The sequence below is a fragment of the Halichoerus grypus genome, chromosome 9 (assembly GCF_964656455.1).
Source record: "Halichoerus grypus chromosome 9, mHalGry1.hap1.1, whole genome shotgun sequence".
NCBI lineage: Eukaryota > Metazoa > Chordata > Mammalia > Carnivora > Phocidae > Halichoerus > Halichoerus grypus.
Window position 1 is genome coordinate 136,526,333 of NC_135720.1, and position 19,855 is coordinate 136,546,187.

Genomic DNA, 19,855 nt, shown 5'->3' on the forward strand with positions numbered 1-19,855 from the left:
TGTTTCATGTTGTGGAATTCATGTTGTGAAAAATTCAGGAAGTAAAGACAAAAAATTATTTTGTTTTTATTGTTAAAAATGAGTACTTAATTTGATAAATAAGAGGAAAAGGAAACATTTGGTGCATTGTCATTATATGGCATTTAAGGTGACTGTGGAAACAGAATGAAATGCTGAATTATGTTATGATAAGCAGATGTTTCTAGGTAACGTCAGGTAAACAGTACACAACTTAATACAGCAGGAAGCACGTTTTAACCAGGTTACTCCCATGGTTTGCACCTACACAAATACGATCTGCATAACTGATGACCAAGAATTTTAAACATCCAGTGACTTGACAACTCAGATAATTAGCAAAACTAGCTGCATAATCTGCATTGTAGAAAACCTAAGTCTAATGATAAAGTTAGTAAATGATTCATTCTTCCAAAGATCACAGGCCAGTAAAGGGGCCTCTTCTCCCCAAAGCCACCAAGAAGAAGCCTTCTCTCCAAAAATATGAGAAAATACCATGTTCATAAATGTGATTCTGAAATCCACAGGCAAAAAGGATCAAATAAAGGAGGGACAAGAGGGAAAGACTTAAATGGGAAGAATTTCGTTTGACCCCTACAAAGCAGATGGGCAAGGGAGGAGACCAGACCCATAACCCAGAGCTTCCGGGTGGCGGTCAGAGCTGTTTCCTGCTGGTAGTTGGGGAACTGTAAAAATACAAGTGACCTCATGGACCACCTGGCAGACACCTGATGGGGCTAGTCAGAGGTGAAAGGAGAGTGACAGATAAAAGGTGTTCTAAATGACAGATCTCGGGGTCAACGTGGGCTGGCTGCAGACGGTGCTCGGAGATCTGTGGGTATGCCTACCAGGTACCCTTTAATCGATAGTCACTCTCTTAGAGCTCATACACTCATTTCATGTATCCTATTTACAAGGAAATCCTTGTAATGATGAATAAGAACAAGAGGGAATTCTTTTTCTTCGAGATTAAAAAAAAATCCTTCTACGATGCCTTCTTCCAGTTGGAAAGTAGGCTCTTTGGATAGTTGCATCAACTCCATCAAAACACAGAAAAACAAAATTTCTCCTTGGAAGAAGTTAGTACACGGTCGGTCCCCTTGCATACTACATCTAGAAGCAGGAGATTTTTTTTTTTTTTTTTTTTTTTTTTAATGCAAACAGATATGTTTCTGTCTGAATACATCAAATTAAAAAGTCTTCCTTTTTTCCTGTGCTTGCTGTCCCAGGGTACAAAAGATAAACTGGAAGATGAGGTAGATAAAGCAGCTCCCATTCCTAATGGGTTTTTTCCCTGGTGAGGTTTCTTCCAGCTTGTACCGTATTAACCTGCCTAAGGCGCTCCCTGCCCTTTGAAGCTATTTCTTCCCTTGGCTTCCATATTTTCAGTGGTCGTTCTTCTCGCACTATTTTCTGCTTCTTCTTCATCTCCCCAACCTTTGAGCACTGAAGTGATACAAAAACATGATCCCTGGACCCTCCCCTCTAGTGACACTCTCTCCCTAGAAGATGGTATCCAGTCTCGTGGTTTACACACCCTTCCTGTGGAGATGATCACTCCCAAATGTGTATCACCAGCACAAACATCTCCCTTGAACTCCAGATTTAGATATTCAGCTACCTACTCAGAATCGCAATTTGGATGTTTAGCAGGCATTTCAATTTCATATGGGTGGAACTAAACTGTTCTTGCCCCAACCCAGCTCCACACACAGTTCTCCACCAATAAATGTCAACTCTGTCCTTCCACTTGTTGAGATAAAAAATTACAGAAGTTTTTCACTTCTCTTTCTTCTGACAACCCACATTTATTCCATAGGCCATAGTTTCAAAATATATCTAATTACTTCTCACCACTTCTGCTGAATCAGCCGAGTCAAAGCCTGGATTATTAAAGTAGCCTCCTGCCTACCTCTGTCCTTTTGTTCTAGAGAATGGTGTGAACACGGCTGCCATAGGCTCTCTACTGACCATTGCTTAAAAACCAGCCTGAAGGGTTTGCTATTATTCTTCAGGAAGGTAAATCACGATGGCTCACAGCCTAACTCTTTTTGAAAACAACACCCCAAACGAACAGATTAATGAATTAATCACAAGGATAGAGTACTGGAGTTGCACAGAACCTTACGGATCCAGCAGTTCTAGCCTCTCATCGCACTGACAGATGGGGAAACTGTAGGATGAGATAAGCCTGACCCGGTCAGTGGTATAGCCAGGACTGCGGGTTAGGGTGTAGGTCTTATCATGTCTCCAGAGCTGGGAAGCAAAGGCATGGGTTTTTCAGGATATCTTGCAGATTGTAAATCACACATCCCCCCATTAGCTGATGTTTTTCTTTTTTGCTGTACATATTTAATGTATAACAACTTGATGAGTTTGGTGATAACTATACATCCATGCAACCATCATCACTATCTATGCCATAAATATATGTATCACCCCCAAGTTTCCTCCTGTCCTCTTGATTATTTTTTTATTACTATTATGTGTGTGTGATAAGAATACTTAATGTAACATTTACTCTCTAAGTAAATTTTTAATTATACAGTACAGTGTTAACTATAGGCACTATGCTTTATCTGTAAATCTCTAGAATTTATTCATCTTGCATAACTGAAACTTTGTGCCCTTTGATTCTATCTTCAGTTAACTTATTAATTATATAAGTCACGTGGTTCTGCTTTATAAAAGGATGTTGTTATAGGTAACTTCTGTTTTAAGATAAATACTAGAGTTAGTAATATGTTTTTCATGACTTCTAATTCTGTTGAATTTTGAGATATTTTAGGGAGTGAGCTCATGTTGTTCTCACCAAACTCTGTGAAGCGTTTTCATTGTCAGGAAAAGGGCTCCACCCTCCCTTTTGCTGGCTACAATCAACAGTAATACCAAAGCTGCGATGGTGGTTACTCTGGACTGGGAGTTCTCCTCCAAAGTGAAACTTGGCTGGGGAAATGCTACTCCTCCTTTCACTCCTAAGAGTCTATATTTGGAGAACCAGTTTACCCTGCTCATCTTGGTTTTTTTGTATTTATTTTTTGACAATTTCTCCCCCATGGTTAATGCCTGGCTTAGTTCTAAATTTGAAAATGCGGCATGCACAGGAATACTAGTATTGACATGATTCATGTTCAGACCTCTGAAAATGAGTAGATAGGATATTGACATAGTTATAGATACAGATTATTAATCTTTTTGCCCGATTCACCTTTTTTTCTTTTGCTCTTTTAAAGTTGTTCATCTACATTGACTCTGTTGATTGCAACTGCTAACTAATTTCACTCAGTCCTTCATTTTGGCATACCTCTGAGGATGGTGAGAATTATCTATCTATATGTGAAGGCATCTCAGAGAGCCTCGTGTGTAGTCCCAGTTCAATAGATGGTAGCTGCCATGTGCTGTCACATCATCGACCTCTGTCTCCACTTTGTTCCCTCCCCAATTCATTTCCATTCATTTCTGCACATCTAACTCTCGAAAAATTCTGTCTTGAATTATCTACCTTTACCCTACAGGCTCGAGGATATCTCATATGTACAGTGTTTGTTTTGTTTTTGTTTTTGTTTTTTTTTAAAGATTTTATTTATTTATTTATTTGACAGAGAGAGACACAGTGAGAGAGGGAACACAAGCAGGGGGAGTGGGAGAGGGAGAAGCAGGCTTCCTGCGGAGCAGGGAGCCCGATGCGGGGCTCGATCTCAGGACCCTGGGATCATGACCTGAGCCGAAGGCAGAGGCTTAACGACTGAGCCACCCAGGTGCCCCTACGGTGTTTTTTTTTTTTTTAATTTATTATTCTACTCACTGTTGACTAGACCAGTTATTTTTTGAAATGTGGTCCTTGAATCACCACATTTGAATCACCTGAAGCAGAATGAGGTAAGGGGTGGTTCTCGGATATCTGTATATAAAACAAGGATGCAGGAGATCATTATGCGCACCATTTGGGAACCAGCATTAATCTTTCAACCCTACTGTTTCATCGATGCCATCACTTTTGCCAGTGATTTTTAAGATAGTGAAAGAGAGATTGATCTTACACATCCTTAAAGTAACCCATATTTGTAGAGTATAATTCTCTAGAACTTACTGATCAGAATAAAATACATATTATGATTATAAAGGTTTAAATCTCCAGAAGAAATAGAAGGACCTAATACAAATTGGTAGATATTGAATGAATGATAATACAATGGATTCAAGCCTCCTCAGGTTTAAGTGCCTTTGGTATTTGAAGAGATGAAAGAGTGAATGCATGCAGTGCCCTAAATTGTGAACTCCAGGTGACATCATTTATAGGGAAACTGGCTATTTATTTCCCTGCTTTAATTAGAAGATGAGTCCAACGATGTGTTGTTGTATATGAGGTGAGTTGTTGCAAATCCTTTCCGACTATATAGACACTCTACTTCCTGAAAAAAAAGTCAATAAAAATGTGGAAGATAACCAGGATTTATCTGTGCAATAGGACTATGGAGTAATGAGACTAGTTTTCTTGGATGACTTATGGAAATCAGAACTGATAATAAAGATTCATACTTTGTATTTCAAAAATGCAGCCACTACATGAATATAAATGTCTTCCACGTTATAGATGAGACTCTTGTGCTAGATGGTAATGTACAAGGCTTGCACAAAGCAAACAGGATGCTTTAAAATAAGTGCTGAATCTCTTGCAAGATGAAATATTTCTATTACTGACATAGGTCAAGTACCTTCATCACCAAGGTACCTGTTTAGCTCTTTGCTGCCTGTACTAAAGTGGTGTTAGGCATTAGAAAGTGAAGACCAGTGAAGCATTTTACTAAAACTATAATTGCAAAGCTAATTGGAGATTGCAAATTAAGAAGGAATAGCATGCACAGTGATAGAAGAATGTCATGAAATCACAGAAATTTACATTTGGAAGGGACCTAGATAATTTCCACTCAAACCTTCCACCCAAATCATTTTATTCTGCTTTAAATATGTGAATACAGGGAAAATTCTACGGGTTTACCTAGTAAATATTTGTATCACATTCTAGCAGCTCTCATTAAAATAGCTCATTCATTCAAAATACCATCTCTAATGTTTTTTGCCTTTCTGTATTTACTTTCCTAAATGTCAGACCTGGATTCTTGCCCCACCCCTCATATTTTCTTTTCTATGTGATCTCTGAAAAGTTTGATCTGAGGTATTATTTGCTGTTAGTGTCCAGATACTTCCCAATCACTAATCCAAATTCTTCTGCTGATTATAAGTAGCCCTTAGTTAGCATGTTACAATCATTGGGAGAAATATAAAAATTAAATATCCAAGAGGAAAAGCCATATTGATTTAGATGTGTGATTTTTATTCATGACAAGGGAATGAGAACTAACAGGGAGACCTTCAGCCAGTTTCCCTCCTCTGCCATATACGATCCCATAAGCAAGTTGATGATCTATTTAGGAATGGTCTTTGGAGCTGGCTCTCAGACCTGCTCCACTTGCCTACTCACCTCTAAAATCTGGAATTGTCTGAAAATTCAGTGACAAAAATCGAAGAGATAGAGCTGTGGCCAACACTTCTTCACATTTTTTGAAACAAGTCTAGGTTTGATCAAGACCTAGAACAGATAACACTCTATTTTTTTAGGTTACCCAAGGCAGAAGGAAGGAAGAGATCCCTTGTTACGCCTGCAGTAAAGACCTTAGCACCACCATTGTAGTAAAATGATAACCACACTTCCTCAGTTCAGCAGGACAGATATAAAGATGCATCGGGAACCCGGTGGCTCAGCAAATATACTATGACAGGATGAAAAAGAGTGCTTTGCTTTTGTGATTTCATGTCCTTTCAGAAATTAAATAACGGATTTCTGACCTCCCGGATTATAAAACTGCTGTCTCATCAATATGTTAAACATTAATCATATTACAATCGAGACAATAAAGAATCATCCTTATACTAAAGACATTCTATCCCAAGACAAATTTTGCCCAAATAAATGATTATATTAGTGACATTGTTATAATAGGCATTTCTAAACTCATATCGTTCAAGGGGACCTTTATACCTACTTGACTTACATAGTTCTGTGCTTGGTTGTTCAATAAAATGAATGAATACATGAATTTCCAAAAAGAAACTTGATAAAAATTGTCTTCTCTACTTACTTATTCCTCGTTTACATTTTAACCAATAGGACAGGCAGTTTATCATTTGCTATTGGATTACAGTAGGGTGGTGACTACGGACTTCAAAAGAAAACTGGTTTGGCCTCCAGGAATAAAAGGGTTTGGGTCAATGTGGGTGAATATAATGATTAGTTGGTGTGCAGAGAGGACATAAACTTCATTGTCAAAATTGTTTGCAACTGCATTTAAATTCAGGTTGTAGGAGACGATTGAGCAAGAAAATAAAGAATTGAAAGAAAGGACTGAGAGGCTCAGCCTAGAAATGAACCCTGAGTAGAGAGAGAACCAACAGTAGCAGAAGTACTGACATGATCCTACTCATGGTACCCATAACAGTTCCGGCGCTCACTCATGCAGCCCACATGCTCTGCTTTCTATCCCATGATGTCTCCTTTCCACCATTTCCCTCCCTTGAGAAATCTCCAGCAAATTCATAATTTAAAGTCTTAGCAACTTTTCTAGAGCTTTTTTTGTTAAGTAGACCAGAACCTTCCTGGGATGTCAGCTGCTCCAGTGGATCCACCATTACTTGGCTCCAACACTTCCTCTTCTCATTTCAACAAGCCAACCACTCTCTGAATATGTGGGAAATCTGCAGGTCACCTCTGAACAGCTCTTCATTAGGATGTCATCCTGAGAGATGGTGCCGAGCCACCTGAGTAGCCACTTGAGCACTTCCCAATAAATCTCCTTATTGAGCCATAAAAAGTAGCAAAAAGAACTGGCCTTGCCTTAAGATGTTTTGGTAGTTGACGATCCATCCCGACACAGCTTGAAGAGAACTGCGCAGTAGCATGCCAACAAATGCAAACCACCGTGTAATACTGAGTTAAAAGAAGTGCATCAGATGTGATGAGAATACGCAGCCAAAAGTTGGAAACAATACAAATATTTATAATAGTTTGTTAAATGAGTTATGGCATGTCCACATAATAGACTACCATGCAACCATAAAAATGATGACAAAGACAAGTAACTATTGATAGGAAAATGTATCCATGCCATATAAAGTGAAAATTAGGTTTCCAAGAAGTATGCATTGCATGTCAAAAATCTTTGCTCGAGAAATAATATCTATATTCACGGTGTGGTTATTTCTAGGTGTGGGTTATTTTCATCTTTATGTTTTTCTGTAGTTTCTCAATTACCTTGCAATTTTTATATCCTTAATTATAAAATGGAAAGTCAATAAAGTGACTTGTAAATAATTATAGCGAGGGAATTCATGATCAATAGCTTCGTGGATGCAGAAGCCATGGTTTTTGAAGGAACTGGTGGTTGCAGATTGGGAGAAAAGAAAGTGAAAAATGGTTTTGAAGGGAAGAGTATGATGAGATGAGGAAGAAAAGTACTAGTCGAATGTAAAGCAATGGATGTTGAGTGTTTGGACTGAGGCAGGAAGAATGACAAGGGAGACCCTTGCTTTTCACTCCTCCGAGCTTCTGCTCCTGCCATTGCCACTACCTGGAAAGCCTTCACCACTGAAGAAGTCATCTTTCAGGATCGAGCTCAAGTCACTCTTCCTCTTTCAAGCTTCCTTTGACCCAGGCTTTGGTTTTTGCCTCCACAGTAGCCCATACATGCCTGTATTATAGCACAGAATGCGTTGTATTTCATTAATGAATTTTTAATTTGTGTAAGCCATCATCTCAACAGCAAGTTCCATGGGGGCAAGAGACTTAACTTTTCTTGAATGCAGTCTTGTCATATAACAAATGTACAATACATATGTTGTAGGCTTGACTCGAGTTGACTTGAATCGAAACCGTTTTGGAGAAGGATCAGTTGACAGAGAGCCTTAAAAGTAAGGCTGAAAAGATCGGTTTTATATAATTCATAATGTAGAAATTTTAAGCATATATCTCTTTGGGATATTAGGATGCTTTTCCTAGAAGTTGGATAAAAAGAAAGCTTTATGAGTCTTCCAACTGTGTTCACCAGAGATCAAGAGTCGGCGGCTCTGGGAAGACTGTTGATGGACAATGTGGGAAGGTGCCAGACTTGCCCACTTAATAATCTGCTAAAGGGCAAACTCATTTTATGTAGTACAAGTTGTAGATTCCTGATAAAGACAGCACAGTGGGTTGATGACCAATGTGAAAGCATTTTTAACAAGTTACTTGGATATCCTAAAATTCCAACCTAATTATTCCCCAAAGCCTCAGACAATATATGTAGCATGTTTACAATGTCACAGGAATTGTCTTATTTTTCCTTATAATATGTGTCTTGCCCATTTTTAGAACATAATGCAAACAAAGAGAATCATACATTGATGTTGACCTAATGAACAAGTTGTTTTGAACATGGTAAATAGGGTTCCCTTAGACCAAGTAGTATTATCTAATGTTTTATCAAATTTTTAGATTATTCTGTCAAATAGACTTTTAGGAAAATATATTCCATCCAAGATTTTAGTCTTTAAAGATTATAAATATCATTTAATTCTATTCAAGGAAAAGTAGTAACTATAATCCCTCCCAAAGGGATGGTTTTATTTAAACTGGACAATTTTCACATACAATCACCAATGTTGATAAAGCTCAGAGTTAACTCAGTCCCTTTTTCCTTTAATCCTGCATCTTGAATTCCTTTAGTGATTTGTTGCACGTGTTTTGCCAGTAGAAAAATGTAGGAGTTTAATTATTTCTCATACAAGTGGGTTTTCATGCTGTTCATCTACTTTCCAGAGCCATCTTGCACTGCAGGTACACAGTTCACGGACATCATGAGCCATCCAACGACAATGACAACCGTGTGAGATCTGCAAAAAAGGTCTCAAAAATTCCTCTTCAGGGAAAAAATTGCAACCATCTCTTGAACATTGTATCCATTCTTAGGAACCATGACCTAGATACCAACAAAAGGGGAAAGTTCTCCTCAGCAAAGGCAGATTTACTGTGTGACCAGCTCACGTCCAGCATTCAGATCCAAGATATGAAGCAAATTACTGTTTAGTTAGCATCTTTCCTTTAAGTAGTTAAAATACATCTCATTGTGCTTTTTCTAGACTGGGGGATTATTTTGCATTCACCGTACAAGAAAGGGAAATGTAGCTGAAATCTTTCATCAGTGGAAGGCTAGCACCAGTTTGTGCTGTGACTAGAAGAGATCTTAGCAGTGACTTTACTTGTGGTATTGCCTGCTCAAAGAAAGGATGCAGCAGATACAAATCAGTAATTATTAGGACGAAAGTTTTTGTAGATTTTATCTATTTGAGAGAGAGAGAGAGAGAGCAGAGCAGGGAAAGGGGCAAAGGAAGAGGGAGAGGGAGAATCTCAAGTAGACTCCCCGCTGAGCGTGGAGTCAAAGGCAGGGCTAGATCTCCTGATCCTGGAGATCATGACCTGAGCCGAAATCAAGAGTCGGATGCTTAACTGACTGAGCCACCCAGGCGCCCCTATTAGGATGAATTTTAAATAGTACACACATACATGCATACATTCTTGTCTTGAATTTCTCCTCTAGTGGATAATGATGAGCTAACACAATAACTTGTTTTCTTTGGCATCTTTATAACCATTTACCTATTACAAGCCCCTTTCAATAATGGTGCAGACTTCAGGGGACATTGAGTATCTTTTATACGCAAGTCTACTGCCTCCTACTGTTTACTTACTGCCCTTCTCCTAGGGTGTTCAATGCAGCTACTCCTCACTCCATCCTTATAAATCCCTCCTCTTGCCAGATGAAGAAGCTGAGGCCACAGACTGAGCCATAGGATTTTAGAGGCAAAACTAGGATACCAGCTGGGATTTTTTACTCCCTGTTCTGGAAGGGAATGCATTTAATCCTGTTAGATTGTTTATTTTCTTGAGACAGAAAGGGTAAAGAGGGGAAATGGCAAGCCATCCTGAATATAGAATGATGGAGCTTCTTATCGTCCCCATCCAGTGTGTGTGTGCCCCCAGGCAGCTGTTAATGTGGGGTACCTGAGGCGGCAGATGCTGCAGCTGGGGTGAAGCACTGAGATGAGAGTCCAGAGCATAGCTTTCATTCTGCACAAGGGAAGAGTATTTCCAATAATCAGGTTGAGTCCTCCTCAGAGCCTCAAATCCATGTCACATTAGAACAACACAAAACAGGGAGGAGTGGAAGTGGTTTTAGCAAAGCCCATTTCTAGCAGGTGATTGACTATGTTAATGGATCCCCATGACAGCTGACATATTCAAGCATACATGTCTCATGTCTGCTTTGGAGGGCATCTCACCAGCATTCAGCTAATGCTATAATCCCCGACAGATAGCACTATGATACAGAGTTTAAGAGAGAGAGAGAGAGACGATAAAATACCCATCTACAGAAGTTAAAGAACAAACTGGTGGATTCATGGAAGAAGCTCTTCTGAGATCGAAATATTAATTTTAAAAATTAATACTTTTAAAAATCTTTATGGAGATATAATTGCCATACCATATAAAATGATATACTATATATATATACCTATATATAGATATATATATTGCACAACTTGATACATTTTGACATTACCATTACCACAATCCTGATAGTAAATGTACCTGTCATTCTTGTGTCCCCTCATGGCCCTTGGATATATTATTTTACTCCTCTTGGACAGATGCCTAGCAGTAGAATTATGGTATGCTATGTGGTGTGCGTATGTTTAACGTTTAAGAAACTGCCAAACTGTTTTCCAAAGCAGTTTTTCTCAGTTTACATTCCCACCAGCAGTGTGGAGAGCTCCAGGTATTGTGCATCCTCACCAGTATTTAGTGTGGTTAGTCTTTTTAATTTTAGCTGTTCTGACAGGTGTGTAGTGATATCTCATAGTAGCTTTGAAGTGTACTTGTACCCCAAATGACGAGTGATATTGAGCATCTTTCCTGTGCTTATTTGTCACTTGTATATTTTATTTAGTGGACTGTCTGGTCAGATCTTTTGTCCACATTTTAATTGGGTTGTTTGTTCTTTTATTATTGAGTTTGAGAGATCTTTATATGTTCTTGGTAGATGCTCTTGATATATTTTGGATACAGGCCCTTTTTTGAAGACATTCACAAACTGCTTTTAACATCCGTATGGAAATGCAACATATATCCAGAATAGCCAAGCAACTTTGTAATGAAGAACAACAAAGCTGGAGGATCAGTCAATCAATACTACCTGATTTCAAGACTTACTCTAAAGCTATAGTAATCAAAACAGTATGGTGTAAAAACAGACAAATAGACCCATGAAACAAAATTCAGAGGCCAGAAATAGAACCATACATATATACACAACCAATTTTTGACAAAGGTGCAAAGCCAGTCCAATGGAAAAAGGAGTCTTTTCAACAGAGGGTGATGGAACTATCAGACATGCATATGCAAAAAATAGAAATTTCAATTCATATCTTGACCCACATACAAAATAACCACAAAACGGATCACAGACCTAAACCTAAAACCTAAAGCCAGAACTGGCTACATAATTTGTGGGCCCAGTGCAAAATGAAAACATGGGCCCTCTTGTCAAAAATTACTGAGAATTTCAAGATAGTAACATCAGAGCATTAAACCAACGAGACCCTTCTAAGCTTGGGACCCTGTTTGGCTGCATAAGTTGTGTGCCCATAAAACCAACCCAGCCTAAAAATTATAAAACGTCTAGAAGAAAACACAGGAGAAAACTTTCGTTACCTTGGGTTATGCAAAGATTTCTTAGATATACCAAAAGCATGCTCCATTAAAGAACAAATTGATAAAATGAACATCATCAAAATTAAAAACTTGTGCTCTCCTAGATTGTTAAGTGAATGAGAAGACAAGCCACAGACAGAAATAATGTGCCAAAAATAATAATAAAGTCTAACACTCATTAAGTGCCAGATACTGTTCTAAGAACTTTATATAAGTTTAAATATATATATGAACACATTATAAAGCAGATATAATTTCTATCCTCATTTCATGTAAGAAAGGCACAGGAATTTAAAAATCCAGCTTAATGATATAAAATTACTAAACCAAGGAGCCAAAATTGGAGCCCAGGCATTCTGACTTAAAAAAAAAAAAAAGATTTTATTTATTTATTAGAGTGAGAGGGAGAGAGAGAGAGAGAGAGAGAGAGAGAGAGAGCATGAGCAGGGGGAGGGGCAGTGGGAGAAGGAGAAGCAGACTCCCCACTGAGCAGGGAGCCCAACGTGGGGCTCAATCCCAGGACCCTGGGTTCATGACCTGAGCCGAAGGCAGACGCCTAACCGACTGAGCCACCCAGAGGTGTTCTGACTTTCAAGCCCACATTCTTGGGGTGCCTGGGTGGCTCAGTCGGTTAAGCATCTGTCTTCGGCTGGGTCATGATCCCAGGGTCCTGGGATCAAGCCCCATGTTGGCAGGGGGGGGTGCTTCTCAGCAGGGAGGCTGCTTCTCCTTCTACCGCTGCCCCTCACCCCACTCGTGTGCTCTCTCTCTGTCTCTCTCTAATAAACAAATAGAATCATTAAAAAAAAAAAAAAAGCCTTACACTTTTACTCTCCTAAGGTAAAAACAAAGGACACCTCTTTCTTCTTCACATCAGCTCCTTCTTATTTCAACAGACTACCTTTCAAAATTCCTGAAGTAGGCATTTTTGCTGGCCACGTCTGCTTGGCTATGTTCAATATATAACGTCCCCTTCTTATAAGGCTTTCCCAAGACTGGGCAAATCAAAAAGGTTATCAGTGTTTCCGGGACTGGTATCAGCAATCCAAGGGTAGCACAAGTAAGTCTGTAACACTCAGTGCCAGATAAAGCAGCCTTGAGCATGAACTGCCACATTGCCCAATGTACTCTTTTGGAGCAAGGGACGCTCCTGCAACAGAGTACATACTGGTTCCTTGTGCCTGGAAAGAATGCATGTGCCTCCTTCCAGTGACCATTTACATCTAGAGAGGCACCAAGGCATGGGAATGCTCCTGTTTATCTGTCTGAGCCCACCCACTGCTTCCCTGCAAGCCATGGGGAAAGAAGTATCAAGTCCTAAAAAGGCATTTGGACTGAATAGCACAATATGCTTGGATACCCTTGCTTCATGTAAACACAGGGTGCTTGTGAATTCTAAGAGCCTGGGTGTTGCAGTTCAGCAAGGCTCTGATTAGCGTCTAGAAAGCATCCCAAGAAAGGGCTGCAGAACTCTTTGTCTGGAGGAAGGGTGTACACATGACTCTGGGCACCAGGGCTCCCTGGCAATTTTCCCAAGACTATTTCATCCCAGGGTCCCTCTAAGGAACATTTTGGGAGCCTCTAGCACTTTCATGGCAAAGGGCTTTTGGCTAGCTAGCCCATCTTACTTTTACAAGTGCCAGCGAAGCATTTTGATGTAAAAGGAAGAGTCGTGGGAAACTAAGTTTCCCTCTCCTTTGCGTTACAAATCACGTAGCTTGCAAGGTTTTCCCAAAATCTAGTCATTGCTGAGTAAACTCCGGTTTGAACGATCAGTGCTGGGAGTCTTTTATGACTTCAGCTTTGACATCATGCAAGTGACTGTGTCTAAGAATCAAAAACATACATTGGTTAGCCCCTGGTGCTCTCAGGTTTCGGAGGCCAAAAAGCACAGGATTTGATACTTTATTTCCATCGTATAATGTTTTCCTAGCTTTTAATTGATTAATGTCTTCCAACCTGGCAGGATTTGGGGGATCACATTTTTCCTGGGTGTTCTTGATCATGTGGCCAGGGTACATTCCTTTGAACTTAGGCTCCACAGTAACCCAGCTATTCTGACTTTGAGCCAGTCACACAGAGCAACTCCAACAAAACCTGAAACTCTGGCATTTGGCACTTGTCACACCCAGGGTACGGCTCTCTGAGATTTAGCAAAGTCCAACAAGATGGATAGGTTTGTTCCTTTGTGTCACGTATTTAAAACTTACATTGTAAATCGAATCAACTCAGGATCTGTAAAGTTTTGAAATGAGTGTGCCCTGGGTATAGTAGCATTGTTCAATTTTGCCAGAGAAAAATCTTAGGTTTTAAATGTTGAAGCAGCTTTTAAACTCTAACAAAGAAAAAAAATCAATGGAACAGAAACATCTGTACATATCTCCACTTATTATTATCATCTGTGATGATATGACAAGCTCCACGGTAGTAGCTTAATGCCCTCGAGTGCTCCTTGGCCCACCTTTGTCTCTAAAACGAAAATATTCTCTGTGTTTATTCATTCTAATTTAAGAATATATAAAACTACGCCTGTAGTTAGAAGAAAGTCTTCTTGGAGGTTTTACAATTCTCCTTTTCTTGATAAGTGTGTATGTAGACCACCTAAGTATGCATGTAAGTAAGTGAGAATGTCCCTCGTTTCCAAACAATTAGTAGAGATAGTAATGTGTAAGTATTAGGGGAGAGGAGGGATGTTGCATCTTCCTGTGAAACCAGCATTACATCGTTACTCCTCATTTCATCAGGAAAAAGGAATGTGCTCTGGGGAGCTAGTAGTTTAATAGTTATAAAATACCCACGTGGCTAAACAAAGTACCTACCTGCCTGATGCAGGTATTTCAGTTCTGGGCAGGGAGGGAGAGCTTCCTTGAAGAGGGTAGACAGGAAGAGGTGAGGTCCACATCTCTTTCTCTTAATGATCTATAAAAATGAAGGCACCAATCTATATCAGGTACACAAAAGAAAATTCCTGAGTTAACTCCTCTCTTAGCTTGTCTAAAGGTGGGAGGTTTGCAGGGTGAAGGCACTCAAAATTTATATCCTCAATGACCAGAGAGTCTTAATGCTCATTTCTCAACCAAAGGGCTCAATTTTTCCTTGAAGAGTACACACAGGGTCCTATCAAAGTTCATTGTGCAATTTTGTTTGAACCCTTCCAGGACAGCTTTTCTATTAGTAACCTCAGAAACGTCCTTAATGAACAGACTTTTCTGCAGGGTGTGGCCCAAGCAGGACTCCAGGAACTGGAAGTGTGAATTTTAATGCTTTGCTGCAAAAGGAGACTGGCCATTCTTCGCATCTTATTTAAAGCGGGGTACGCTAACACGTGAGGCGGTGCGTTAAGGGCCTACATCAAGTCACAGGTATGAATTTTACATAAAACGGATTAATATTATATGTCATGGTGGAATTTTAAATACTCCGTGCCCATGCATTTTTAATATTTACGTGCCCTCATTTAATGCTTTGAGGAAATTGCATTTCTTGAGCCCACTTGTGCATCTAGATGGGTGAAAGAAAAATCCTACAACGTTTTGATTTGTATGTCCCTTCACCAAATATCTGCGTTCGGCACTCTTTTCCTTTTTTTTTTTTTTTTTTTTTTTGCTAAGCTTTAACCTTTTTTAAAAAAAGAAACGGAACGGCTGCACATTCCATTCCGTTCCATCGTTATGGTTTCGGCGATTGTGAAAAGGCGAATAATGAAACGGAGAGGGAAAATACAGAAGAGAACGAACGTGCCTTCTTGAACAGCGTCCTTCTTAAGGCACTGGAATCCCAGGGCTGGAGTGATGGGTGGCGGAGGGTCCCTGGTCGCCGCGCTAGGATCCTCGAGCAGGGCCCTGCGCTCCCTCAGCAGCCTGAGCCGGGGGAGAGTGAATTCCAGCCGCACATTCCCGCAGTTCTTCACAGGAACTTCTCCCTCTCTTTTCCCCTCCCTAGGGCACACACCAGCCTGGCCCGACTCCCACTCAGCTCTCTTCTCAGAACCCCGACCCACAGCGTTGACGGAATGGAGTGTCCTTCCCATTGGCCCGAGCGTCATTCCCTGAGGTGGCTCCGTCCGCCCGATTGGCTGGCCACTCCCGACCCCCCGCCCACCCGGCCGCTCGGGTTGCCCGGCTCCCCGCCCCCCAGCGCCGCCCGGAGCCTCCGCCCTCGCCGCCTCCCTCCGCGCACCCGCCCGCGCGCCCAGCCCGGCTCCGCTCGGCTCGCGCGGCGACCCCGCCAGCGTGCTGGCCCCGCCCCCGGGGCGCGCGGCTCTATAAATACAGCTGCGCGGCTGGCGGGGCGAGAGCGTAGAGGAGGCGCGCTTGTGAGTCTGTCTGGCAGTGGGGAAGCCTCCGGGTAGGGGAGCGCGGCGGCGGCGGCAGCAGCAGCGGCCGGGCTGTAGTCGGAGCTCCGAAGGGAGTGACGAGGGAACCCGGCGGGCTGCTTTCCTTCCGCTGCGCTTGATTTTTCTTGCCTTTTGGTCCCGGCCGAGTGTCGCCCACTGAGCAGAGATCCCCTCGCAAAACCCGGAGCGACCCTGCCGTCAATTCTTGGGCGCGGGATCGCCGGGAGCTTCGCGGTGCCCCGAGCGCGGACCGAGCGCGCCGGGCGCGAAGGCAAGGGGAGCGGAGCCGGCCGCGGGCGGGGGCCCGGAGCTTGCCTGCCTCCCTCGCTCGCCCCAGCGGGTCCGCTCGCGCAGGGCGCAGGGCGCAGGGCGCGCGCGATGAAGGCGGTGAGCCCGGTGCGCCCCTCGGGCCGCAAGGCGCCGTCGGGCTGCGGCGGTGGGGAGCTGGCTCTGCGCTGCCTGGCCGAGCACGGCCACAGCCTGGGTGGCTCGGCGGCCGCGGCGGCCGCGGCGGCGGCAGCGCGCTGCAAGGCGGCGGAGGCGGCGGCCGACGAGCCGGCGCTGTGCCTGCAGTGCGATATGAACGACTGCTACAGCCGCCTGCGGAGGCTGGTGCCCACCATCCCGCCCAACAAGAAAGTCAGCAAAGTGGAGATCCTGCAGCACGTTATCGACTACATCCTGGACCTGCAGCTGGCGCTGGAGACGCACCCGGCTCTGCTGAGGCAGCCGCCACCGCCGGCGCCACCGCACCACCCGGCCGGGACCTGTCCGGCAGCGCCGCCGCGGACCCCGCTCACGGCGCTCAACACCGACCCGGTGAGAGAGGCCAGACGCCGGCCCGGAGCGGACGCGGCGGGGGGCCGGGAGGGCGGTGGCGGGGGGGCCGGACGCGGGCGCTCCCCTTCCACCGGGCAGGGGCGGCGGGGAAATGACAGCACCCCCCCCTCCTCCGGGCGCCCGGGGCCACCAGCGGCGGGCTCCGCGCGGCGAGCGCAGGTCCGGGTGAACGCGCCGGGCGGGACTGGGGCTCTGCGCATCCTGGGCTGTCAAGTCCAGCCTGCGCCTGGGGTGGGGTTGGGGGAGTCCCCCCAGGGCTGCAGGCGGGGGTGGGGGTGCCGGCGCGCCTGCCCGGTTTCCGAGAACGAATCCAGGGCCGTGCCGAGTGCGACGTTTGTGCCTGCTAACCTTTGCCTTGGTGTTCCGTTGCTGTTCCAGGCCGGCGCGGTGAACAAGCAGGGCGACAGCATTCTGTGCCGCTGAGCCGCGCTGTCCAGGTGAGCGCGCGTTTCCCTCCTCCAGTGACGCCCGTCCCCAGGGGCTTCCGGTGCCAGGCACCGCAGTGTTCTGTGCCCCTAAGCATTTCTGAGGGCAAATCCCAATGAAGGGGACAACCCCCGTCCGTGCCACCGTACTTCGCTTTGGTAATTGGGGGTTCACTCTAAATGGAGACGGGTCGGCAGCTCCTGTCCCCGTCGTCCCCGCCACGCCACCCCCGTGCCTCTCCCACGACCAGCGGGCTCTAACTGCCTTCCTCCCCGCCGAGGGAGGGCACCCTCGCGGGCGTGGAAACTGCCCGATGCGCACCCCCCCACCCCCCACCTCCCCCCCACGCCGTCTGACACTCACAAAGTGGGATGCGGGCAGGGCCTGGGAGTGGATCCCCAATCCGGGCTTCCCGGGGGCCAGCAGCTGCCTGCCGCTCTCCTGGCCGGCCGCGGGCTGCGGGTGTTGTCTGACCTGGTGGTTTGTTTTGGGTTGTTGATCAAGCATGTCTTGAGTTTGGTCGGTGGCGCCAGTTAGTCTGCCGCGGGAAGGTTCACACACCCCCTCTATTCATTCCTCTTCCACAGGTGTGCGGCCGCCTGAGCCCGAGCCAGGAGCGCTAGAAAGGGAGGGGGAAAGAGCAGAAGTTAGAGAAAAAGCCACCCGAGGAAAGGAGGGGAAAAAAAATATCAGCAAACCCTAGAAACGATTCATTCGTCATTCCAAGAGAGAGAGAGAGAGAGAGGGAAAAGAAAAATACAACTTTCATCCTTTTTTTTTTTTTGCACGTTCATAAACATTCTGCATATGTATTCTCTTTTGTCTCTTCATTTATAACCGCTGTGAAATGTACATTTCTGTGTTTTTGGAGGTGCAGTTAAACTTTTAAGCTTAAGTGTGACAGGACTGATAAATAGAAGATCAAGAGTAAATCAACTTTAGAAGCCTACTTTGTGACCAAGGAGCTCAATTTTTGTTTTGAAGCTTTACTAATATAAAAGAGCATTGTAGATATTTTTTTTTTTTGACATCTATTGTTTAAAATAGATGATTATAACGGGGCAGGGAACTTTCTTTTCCCTGCAAGAATGTTACATATTGTATAGATAACTGAGTGACATTTCATACCATGTATATATAGAGATGTTCTATAAGTGTGAGAAAGTATATGCTTTAATAGACTACTGTAATTATAAGATATTTTTAATTAAATATTTTTTGTAAATATTATGTGTGTGTTTTTTTTAATCTATGGGAATATTTCTTTTGGAAAATTATTTTTCAGCTCCATTGCAGAGCTCTTGATATCTTGAATGTCTTTTCTGTTAGGCCTAGCTTTTAATTTGTTTTTGTTTTATGCAGTGTCGTGTAGACTTGGAAGTAATAGTTATAGCTAGTAGTCCTGCATGACTGCATGAGATGTTTAATCACAAAATAAACTTGTTCTGAGTCCATTCAAATGTGTTTTCTTTAACCTAGATTGAAATCTTTGTATTTGAAGCATACATGTTAGAAATATACTTTATCAGTTTTTAAGTACAGGGTTTGATAGTGTAATATATAAAGAGTAAGTGTTTGCTTTTTTGTTTTTTAACTGAGGTCAAAATGGATTCTGAATGGTTTTGCATATGGGATGGGGAAATGCTTGGATCCTTAAGGAGTTTATGAAATCTGCTGTTTTATGAAAGTGAAAAAAATGCTTATCATTCTTCATTTTACACTAAAGCTTAATGTCGCTACGTTTCATGTCTGTACAGATTATTTAAATCATAGAAATGAAAAATGTTCTCTGCTTGCTACCAAAGGACAAACTCTTGGAAATGAACACTTTCTGCTTTCCTTCCTCCAAAGAATATTAATAGGCAACAGTGGGAGAAAAAAACAAGGCATAATGGCAAATCCTTCAAGCAGGGATAAAAGTCGATCTTCAAACATTAACTTAAGTAGACCAAAAATTCTGATGACCGCATCTAGATTATTTTTTTATAAAAATGATTTTCACTATAGCTATGTTAGTTACTGCTAAACTACTGTCCAATCTCTTGTGATGTGTAACTTTTACATGTGAATATTAAAGTAGATTTATCTGTCTTGTACTGTGATTTCTGGTCTCGTTTCTTCAAAACCCTTTACTTATTTTTTAAGATTTTCTTTTCTCTTTAACGAAGTCAATATTTTCTAGGTTGGATAGGACCATCAGGGCCTGTGAACATTATGCATTTAATGTGATCAGTACTTTGCACACCAGTTAGATGGAATTTTTAGAGTGAGAGAGAATTAAGTAGGATTTAATTGGGTGCTTTGTAAATAGTTAGTCAACTGTGTGTGTAACGTGGTCTGTTTGATTTTTAAAAGGAAAGGATTTGTTTCCGATTATACAAGAATAAAAGTATTATAGACCCAAGGGACTTTTTATGAGGTCAGAGTCAAAT

The 19,855-nt window shown here is 42.7% G+C and overlaps 2 protein-coding genes across 6 annotated transcripts in view; one reads left to right on the forward strand and one right to left on the reverse strand.

Annotated features, from left to right (window-relative positions):
- LOC118526730 (uncharacterized) overlaps positions 1 to 18,003 on the reverse strand; it is a 45,759-nt gene extending 27,756 nt beyond the window's left edge. For 2 of the 5 annotated variants that reach the window (XR_013441427.1, XR_013441424.1), the window contains exons 1-2: positions 15,563 to 15,891; positions 14,641 to 14,740 (exon numbers count right to left, since the gene is read on the reverse strand). Coding sequence is in view for 1 of the 5 variants with exons in the window: in XM_078055732.1 (XP_077911858.1) it covers positions 14,641 to 14,740; positions 17,346 to 17,522; positions 17,787 to 17,930 (421 nt within the window). In the remaining 4 variants the exon portion in view is untranslated. Of the gene's footprint in view, positions 1 to 7,292; positions 9,030 to 14,640; positions 14,741 to 15,562; positions 15,892 to 17,345; positions 17,523 to 17,786 lie in introns of those variants that run through there. The other 3 variants (XM_078055732.1, XR_013441425.1, XR_013441426.1) reach the window with 3 other exon arrangements.
- On the forward strand, positions 16,007 to 19,519 carry ID4 (inhibitor of DNA binding 4). The gene is made up of 3 exons (XM_036078122.2): positions 16,007 to 16,976; positions 17,376 to 17,434; positions 18,011 to 19,519. The coding sequence occupies exons 1-2, from the start codon at positions 16,536 to 16,538 to the stop codon at positions 17,418 to 17,420; spliced, it is 486 nt and encodes a 161-aa protein (XP_035934015.1). The 5' UTR covers positions 16,007 to 16,535; the 3' UTR covers positions 17,421 to 17,434; positions 18,011 to 19,519.
- The last annotated feature ends 336 nt before the right edge of the window (positions 19,520 to 19,855 follow it).